Source organism: Cebus imitator, unplaced genomic scaffold (assembly GCF_001604975.1).
Source record: "Cebus imitator isolate Cc_AM_T3 unplaced genomic scaffold, Cebus_imitator-1.0 Scaffold115, whole genome shotgun sequence".
Taxonomy (NCBI): Eukaryota; Metazoa; Chordata; class Mammalia; order Primates; family Cebidae; genus Cebus; species Cebus imitator.
In genome coordinates this window covers 4092416-4101804 of record NW_016107430.1, presented here as the reverse complement: position 1 = coordinate 4101804, position 9389 = coordinate 4092416, and the positions used below count along the sequence as shown (strand labels likewise).

The following is a 9389-nucleotide window of genomic DNA, read 5'->3' as shown; positions in this document are numbered from 1 at the left end:
GATTCTAAACTTTGAAAGAAAATAATAGTTCTCAGCAAGAAGCTTTGATTATTTTCATCATGGGAATCTATTTGACCTATTTGTGAATTCTGGGTATTCTAATCTAGTATGATTTCTTTTGCATTATCAGTTAACCACAGGTAGTTCATAAATATTACCCATGGAATTTACTTACTTAATATGTGTATGAGTCTTTATGTTGGCATGTGAGGTTTTTCATAGTTCAGTAAAAGCTTAGTCAGTGAGATCACAGAATTACATGTTTCTTTTTTACCCACAAAAATTTTGTTGAAAATCTTCTTAAAGTGCATACTTTCTTTTTTTGATGTACTATACGGAATGTAAGACGTTTTTAAGGTAATAATTGGTAGTGTTAATATAGTAGCAAAAATAAAACACAAGGGAATTTGATTTAATCTGGACTGATGCCTTGGAAGACTTTTAACATCTTTGTAAAACCTTTCCTCAAAAGCACGCTAGAAGAATCAGTTAATGAAGGGATCTGGTGGGTTAGTTCTAGGTCTTTGGTGTTCTGGTTTTCATCTTCTTAGGCACTCACTATCTCCTGTGGATGAGGTGATCATATAATTTATCACCTAAGTCAGGATACTTGTGAGTGAAAGGGAGTGCTATTAATAATTATGCCGGAAAGATATATATAGACCTGTCTTGTCACCCTACCACAGATAACTAATTTAATTGTGTGATATATGAGAAAATGGAAATGAATATTGTATTGATACATCCGACTACCTCTATAAATTATCTAGATCATACTGATTTTTAAAAATTGCATATTAACGGCTAGATGCAGTGGCACACATCTGTAATCCCAGCACTTTGGAAGGCCAGGATGGGCAGATCACTTGAGGTCAGGAGTTCAAGACCAGCCTAGCTAACATGACAAAATCCCATCTCTACTAAAAATATAAAAATTAGCCTGGTGTGGTGGCGTGCACCTGTAGCCCTAGCTACTCGGGAGATTAAGGCACAAGAATTGCTTGAACCCAGTAGGTGGAGGTTGCAGTGAGCTGAGATCACACCACTGCACTCCAACCTGGGTAAAAGAACAAGACTCTTAAAAAATATATATTGCATATTAAATTGGTATTAGTCATCATAGTTATTAACATTGAAAGGCGATTTGCCAACTTTAGTTCCCACAATTTGTTAAAGATTTTTGAAATTGCTGTCAAAATTATTTTAAGATTAAAAATTGGTCCTACTTTTTTGCTTTGACCTTAAACACAGTTATCCAGCTTGATCATCTGCTTTATTCATTAAGCTTGTCTCTAAAAGTTAAATTAGTTAAATTCTGTCCTCAAAATTGTAGTCTCCCAAGCCCCTGACTCCCTTTTGAGTCTGGTTTTAAAAAAACACTGTTGACCGTGCTCCAAAATTCTAGGTAGAAGCAGGAGGAACTAGTTTGTTGACCTTGGTCTGTACCCCTAGAGGTTACCATATGTCTCCCCATTGCCCACATTCATGGGCAGTACCTCCTCTTGATGCATTAGAAAATCAGCTCCCACACCTGAAGAAAGGGAGTTGGGATCTTACCAGTGATGAAGTGCTTTCTAGTTTCTCCTGGGGGTTGTGATCACTGTTTTAGAAGGGTACTAAAGGCCGGGCGTGGTGGCTCACGCCTGTAATCCAAGTACTTTGGAGGCTAAGGTGGGCGGATCATTTGAGGTTGGGAGTTCAAGACCAGCCTGACAAACATGGTGAAACCCTGTCTTTTAAAAAAAAAAAGAGAGAAGAATGGTACTAAAAACATCAGGAACCGAGGCAGCACCATTAGGATTTATCTAGTCTCTCCTGATGAATGCTGTGATGGTCAGTTGACTGTGATAGTCACTTGACTGTATCATCCTGGTGTGATTTTTCCTCCTTTTCCCTTATTCAGTCACTTTTGGTTCCTTGGTGTAATCTTACTTTCATCGAGTTATTTAAGTTAGTGTCTGCCATTTATGATTTAATATCTATTTTGCCTCTAAGGACATTTCTGTATATTCACGTAGAGTGTTTATCAGTCCACCTGTTTTTATTTTATTTTCTCTATATGCGGATTTACTTTTAAACTTTAAAATTGAGATAAAATTCACATAACATAAAATTCAACATTTTAACCATTTTAAAGTCTACAGTTCAGTGGTTTTTAGTATATTCACAATGTTTTACATGTTGATTTTTGACTTGGACTTTTATTTTTGAAAGGAAGGAAAAATATTAAGCCACAATCCAGAGACCCAGCAAGTAGATATAGAAATTCTTTCATCCTTACCTGGTGAGTCTTTTAGAAAAGAATTTGAAAATGTAGGCTCTTTCTATCTATACAGTAGTTTCTAAATAGCTTTTATATACAAGAGATGTTCTCTTCCTTGGCCTCCATATAACTGGCAGTCCCCACTTCCTCTTTCAGCACTTTGTAGCCCTGGGGTCCAATAAGAGATGTTGGATATATTCCAAAGCTTTTGGGCTAGTTCTTATTACTGTAATTATATAATTTCACAAAAGATTATATGAACTGATAAAAATTGATTGAAAAAAAGGATTATTTCTAGGAAGCCTGAGTTGAATGCTGACTCAGAAAATGCTATGAAATTATGGATGAGTGGGTCAGCTATAAAAGATTGGGAGGAATTTTGTAAAAATCGGGGAAGATTCTGCACTTAGATTGCCTTGCAAATTTTTACAGTCTTGCATTACTTAAAAAAAAAAAAAAAAAAAAAAAACCCAGGCCAGGTGCTATGGCACATGCCTGTAAGACCTGCACTTTGGGAGGCCAAGGTGGGTAGATCACTTGAGGTCAGGAGTTCCAGACCAGTCTGGCCAACATGGTGAAACCCTGTCTCTAGTAAAAATACAAAAATTAGCTGGGCCTCATGGTACACACCTGTAATCCCACCTACTGGGGAGGTTGAGGCAGGAGAATCGCTTGAACCCAGGAGGCAGAGGTTGTAAGTGAGCCCAGATCGCACCACTGCCCTCCAGCCTGGGTGACAAAGCGAGACTTGGTCTCAGAAAAAACCCCTAAAACTGTAAATTGTAGAAATTGCAGACAACACACTGGTATGGTTTATAAAAGAAAGAAAGAGCTCTATTTAGTTAACTCATAAAACCTACTCAGCTCTATTTCAAAAGATTGGCAAATGAATATACTTTTGTATATTAAGTCAAAATGAAAAATCTAAAGTGTATGTATGCACACTTTCACATATCATTTTAAATGGTTACTGGCTTTGGCCGGTCGTAGTGTCTCACGCCTGTAATACAAGCAGTTTGGAGGCCAAGGTGGGTGGATCACCTGAGGTCGGGAGTTCAAGACCAGCCTGACAAACATGGTGAAACCCCGTCTAAAAAAAAAAAAAAAAAATTAAATGGTTACTGGCTTTATCTCTGATTAACCACACCTATTACTGGTTTTATGCCTGGAATAAGAGGGCTTTTGCAATATGTAGCTTAACTTGGGGTATATTGTAGCAGTTCCTGGCCAGAGGGCAGGGGAGATCCCTTTCTTTAGCAGATCCTAAAGCAATTGTTTTCTGTTTGTTTGTTTTTTTGTTTTGACAGAGTCTTACTCTATTGCTCAGGCTGGAGTGTAGTGGTGCAGTCTCAGCTCACTGCAACCTCCGCCTCCTAGGTTCAAGCGATTCTCACACCTCAGCCTGCTGAGTAGTTTGGACTACAGGCGCGCACCACCATGCTCAGCTAATTTTTGTATTTTTAGCAAAGGCGGGTTTTGCCTTGTTGGCCAGGCTGGTCCTGAATTCCTGGCCTCAAGCAGTCCACCTGCCTTGACCTCCCAAAGTGCTGGGACTACAGGCGTGAGCCACTGTGCCCAGCTTGTTTTCTGCTTATTTTTAAATAAGGGATTGAATAAAAGATTGAGCTGACAGAAATCAGTCAAAAAAGTTTTTCTTTTTTTTTTTTTTTGAGACGGAGTTTCGCTCTTGTTACCCAGGCTGGAGTGCAATGGCGCGATCTCGGCTCACCGCAACCTCCGCCTCCTGGGTTCAGGCAATTCTCCTGCCTCAGCCTCCTGAGTAGCTGGGACTACAGACACGCGCCACCATGCCCAGCTAATTTTTTTGTATTTTTAGTAGAGACGGGGTTTCACCACGTTGACCAGGATGGTCTCAATCTCTTGACCTCGTGATCCACCCGCCTCGGCCTCCCAAAGTGCTGGGATTACAGGCTTGAGCCACCGCGCCCGGCAAAAAAGTTTTTCAATAAAGTTCCTTTACAATATTAAATAAATTGTTTAAATATAACTTACACTGGTTTCCTACCTTTCTTCTGAAGAGGTTTCATTTATAGAAGTCCCCTTTATTAGGAGTGGTGGACAGAAGTTTGTCCACTGTCAAATTCTGTGCACACAGCCTAATCAGTGTTTGTCAGGTGATTAACAGTGATCATATCCACTTAGAACTTTTCTTCTCTAGGGCATCAAGAAATGGCTTTGGAGGCCAAGGTGGGAGGATCACTTGAACCCAGAAGTTTAAGATCAGCCTGGGCAGCATAGTTGAGACCCTGTCTCTTAAAAAAAGTCAAATTAGCTGGGTATGGTGGTGTATGTTTATAGTCCTCGCTACTTGAGAAGCTGAGGTGGGAGGATCACTTGAGCCCAGGAGACTGAGGCTGCAGTGAGTCGTGATTGCATCACTGCACTCCAGCCTGAGTGACTGAGCAAGACCCTGTCTCAGAATTAAAAAAGAAAGAAAGAAATGGATTTATCCGTTCTCCAATAGCAATGTCACTTATCCTTGATTTGGTGGTTCTGATGTACATAAATTTCAGTTGCCATGGTTTAGTTAAGTAATACCAGTCCCCCAGCAACATTTCGTATGTTAACTATAAGTGCATAAAGTACTGCTAGCTCTTTAGTCCACATATCATTACATAACGTAAATAACAGATACGCATCATGATCCGTTTCCAGTCTAAGTCACTGCTTTCAGAGTCTGTCAGTGACTAGCCACTGTGCATCTGTTACTCAGTTCACATACGGCGCAGAGCATGGGATTGTGGCGCCTCCTTGTCTCTCACTGATAGACCTACATGACATTTTACAAAACAGGTAACTGAAGTAGGGAATTGGCCCACAGAGATAAAGGCACAGCAAAAAACAAAAGTGTTGATGCTGAAAGTGCCATCCGAATGGAATGTAAGGAGAGTCTATAGAAGAAATAGCTCACTGTGGGAATGTTGACACTGCCGGCGAGGTGAACTTACTGACAAAATGAGGAAAGTAGTTGCGGCAAAAAGGATGAAAATGTCCCCAAAGTGACACCAGCAAAAAACTTCACAAAGATTTCCCAAAGTGAAAAAAACAAATTCTTTGAGCGATTTCATGACATTAGAAGCGCCAAGGATAAAATGTTGAAAGCAGTATCAAAGGCCAGGCGCCGTGGCTCACGCCTGTAATCCCAGCACTTTGGGAGGCCGAGGCGGGTGGATCATGAGATCAAGAGATCAAGACCATCCTGGTCAACATGGTGAAATCCCATCTCCACCAAAAATACAAAACATTAGCTGGGCATGGTGGCGCGTGCCTGTAATCCCAGCTACTCAGGAGGCTGAGGCAGGAGAATTGCCTGAACCCAGGAGGCGGAGGTTGCGGTGAGCCGAGATCGCGCCATTGCACTCCAGCCTGGGTAACAAGAGCGAAACTCCGTCTCAAAAAAAAAAAAGCAGTATCAAACTTAGAAAAGAGTATGACAGTTGTACAGAGCACAGAGAAGATGCTTGCTCTGTTTTATAAGTTACAGGGCAAGAACACAAGTGCTGTTCAAACTACCCTAGATAAGTTTCTTACAAAGAAATAAAATGCGTTAAAAAAAGGAAAGAAAGAAAACACATTAATTCTCAGAGTTCCTAAGTAATTGCAGTGTACTACATAAATATACTATATATACTTTACTGTTTTTTTAATTTCCCTATATAGTAAAAGTTTTTAATGTTTTGGCAAATTTTTTTAAAACTTGTAAGACAATAATTTTTTCCTATTTATTAAGATTGTTTTGTGTGATTTCAGCTTGCACAGTCATTTTTCCAATCCCATTCTACCATAGAAAGCAAGGACTGAGGCTGAGCGTGGCAGCTCATGCCTGTAATCCCAGCGCTTTGGGAGGCCGAGGTGGGCAGATCACTTGAGGCCAGGAATTTGATACCAACCTGGCCAACATGGTGAAACCCTGTTTCTACTAAAATACAAAAATTAGCTGGGCATAGTGGTGCACATCTGTAATCCCAGCTACTCAGGAGGCTGAGGCACGAGAATCACTTGAACCCAGGAGGTAGAGGTTGCAGTGAGCCAAGATTGTGCCACCGCACACTACAGCCTGGGTGATAAAGCAAGACTGTGTCTGGAAAAAAAAAAAAAAAAAAAAAAGGACTGCCTGTGTTACTAAGTAGTAGGAAGCATATGTGATTTCTAATGATGGAGCATTTCATGTTACCTTCCCTTATTGAAACACATAAATTAATTTTGGGGATTATCTTGTGGTGCCATATTCAATTCTGGTAGTACTAATGACAGTTCATCAAGCTTATGAAGGAAAGATTTTTTTTTGATAAATGGCTGAGAAGTCCCCCGGTCCAGGGTTTTTCTCAGGATCGCCCTGTATCGAGCACCCCATGCTTTCCTGTACCTACCCAGCCTTCACATTGACAGTTTGTTTGTGGCTGTTTTCTTAATAATATAAATTCCCCATAGAGGAACATTTTTAACTATTGAGAAATGACTTACTCACTTTCCTCCTTATCTTCTGGTTTCAGCCTTGAGAGAACCTGGGAAATTTGATTTGGTTTATCACAATGAAAATGGAACCGAGGTAGTGGAGTATGCTGTGACGCAGGAGAGCAAGGTAGGTGTGCTTCTCTTCTTGCGTTGCTTGGCCATACGTTCTCTCTTGACCGATTACCTGTGGTTTGGAAGGTGACATTGCACTACAGGCCTTGGGGGGAATCTGACCTTCCCATTAAATGGCAATACCAGTGTCAAGTGCCAAGGCAGGGCACCATCTTGGCCCTTATAGAGCCTATGTGACAAGACGCACAAATAACAAACTTTTGTTTAAGAGTGTACAGCTGTGCAGCCGGGCACGGTGGCTCAAGCCTGTAATCCCAGCACTTTGGGAGGCCGAGGCGGGTGGATCACGAGGTCAGGAGATCAAGAACATCCTTGTCAACATGGTGAAACCCCGTCTCTACTAAAAATACAAAAAATTAGCTGGGCATGGTGGTGCGTGCCTATAATCCCAGCTACTCAGGAGGTTGAGGCAGGAGAATTGCCTGAACCCAGGAGGCGGAGGCTGCAGTGAGCCGAGATCGCGCCATTGCACTCCAGCCTGGGTAACAAGAGTGAAACTCTGTCTCAAAAAAAAAAAGAATGTACAGTTGTTTAAAATTATAGCTATGTAAGGATTCCAGTAGGAAAGGGTAGCATATTTAGAAACTTTATTGGTATATACATTTAGAGAAGCACATATAATTGTGTGGCTTGAACAGTTTTCACAGTGAACATACCCATGTAACCAGACCCAGATCTGGAAGTAGAACATTAACACCCACTCTCAGAAGCCTCTGTTATGTCCCCTTGCAATCACTACTATCCCCCAAGTGTTACCACAGTTCCAACTTTTGTTTTTTTGAGAGAGTCTCATTGTGTTGCCCAGGCTGAAGTACAGTGGTACAATCTTGGCTCACTGCAACCTCCCGCATCCCAGGTCCCAGTGATTCTTGTACCTCAGCCTCTGGAGTAGCTGAAATTATCGGTGCCTGCCACCTTGCCCAGTTAATTTTTGTAATTTTGTTAGAGACGGAGTTTCACCATGTTGGCCAGGCTGGTCTCAAACCGCTGACCTCAAGTGATCTGCTCACCTAGGCCTCCCAAAGTATTGGGATTATAGGCATGAGCCACCACGCCTGGCCTGAGAGTTCCAATTTATGAGAGTTTGAAGAGTGACATAAAATGATGATCCCGTCCTCTGACTTTTAAATCCTTAAATTACCGCTTTAGGAAGTATCTGGTTTATACCTTTTTAAGCAGCCAGACTAGCTCATTAGGTTATGGTGGCATGAAATAGAAGTTAGATTTAAGAAAATGCTCTCTTTTAAGGTGTTTATACTTGAAATGTTATAGATATTATTCTGTAAGTTTCAATTTTGCAAACATATTTTTCCTGAAGTGGGAACTTTTAGAAACCCTGGCCAGACTATATGTTTTACCTTGTCTTTAAGGTAGATGACACTTAGGGATTTATTCCAGGAACACATTTTTAGTGTGTGTGGTAGGATCAGCAGATTTGGCTCGGTCTCCTGTATTTTTGTATTTGCAATAGTTTTTTTTCGGTTGGAATTGCAAACTGCACTAGAATATTAAACCTTGGAGGCTTTTCTCTCTATGCCGTAAACAGAGGCCTGAAGTAGACTAGAAAGCCTGTAATTAGGTTGGGCACAGTTAATCACAGCACTTGGGAGGCCGAGGCAGGCTGATCCCTTGAGTCCAGGAGTTTCAGACCAGCCTAGGCAATGGGGTGAGGCCCCATCTCTACAAAAAATACAAAAATTAGCTGGGAGTGGTGATGCACGCCTATAGTCCCAGCCACCTTTGCGGGTGGTGGGGGCGAGGCAGGAGGATCGCTTGAGCTGAGGAGGTCAAAGCTACCATGAGTCCTGATTGTGCCACTGCATTCCAGCCTGGACTATAGAAGTGAGACCCTGTCTCAAAAAAAAAAAAACCTGTCACCTTTTATGACACTAGATGGCCCTCATTATTCATTCACAGGACGAAGTCTTAGCGTTTGCTTTCTCTTAGTTGGCTGTGAAATAGTTTTAGGTAGCCTAGGATAAGAACTACAGAGCTTCACGAAAGGGCATCAGCAGCCTAGTAGTACCCATCTGGGCCACAGCTAGTTCCCAAAAGGTCTCCAGGCTGCCTGTCCACAGGGCAAATCAAATACAGGGGCTGGGGGAGCTGCTCCCTCTTGCAAACCCTGCATTTCCTGCTTTCAGTCAAAGAAAGATGATATATGTTTAAACATATAAAAAAATTTTTTTAATTAAAAAAAAAAATTTAGCTTCATTCTAAGTAAATGAGTTCTTTCTTTCTTTTTTTCCCAACATGGAGATTTCACTCTCTCGCCCAGGCTGGAGTGCAGTGGCACCATCTCAGCTTACTGTAACCTCTGCCTCCCGGGTTCAAGCAATTCTCCTGCCCCAGCCTCCCAAGTAGCTGGGACTACAGGCATGTGCCACCACACCCAGATAATTTTTGTATTTTTGCAGAGACACATGTTGGGCAGGCTGGTCTTAAACTCCTGACCTCTGATGATCCACCTGCCTTGGCATCCCAAAGTGCTAGGATTACAGGCATAAGCAAACATGCC

The 9389-nt window shown here is 41.6% G+C and overlaps 1 protein-coding gene across 1 annotated transcript in view; it reads left to right on the top strand.

Annotated features, from left to right (window-relative positions):
- COIL (coilin) overlaps positions 1–9389 on the top strand; it is a 22342-nt gene that overhangs the window by 11772 nt on the left and 1181 nt on the right. The window contains exons 4-5 of the mRNA XM_017538828.2: positions 2215–2284; positions 6778–6866. Of these exons, the coding sequence (XP_017394317.1) occupies positions 2215–2284; positions 6778–6866 (159 nt within the window). The remainder of the gene's footprint in view (positions 1–2214; positions 2285–6777; positions 6867–9389) is intronic.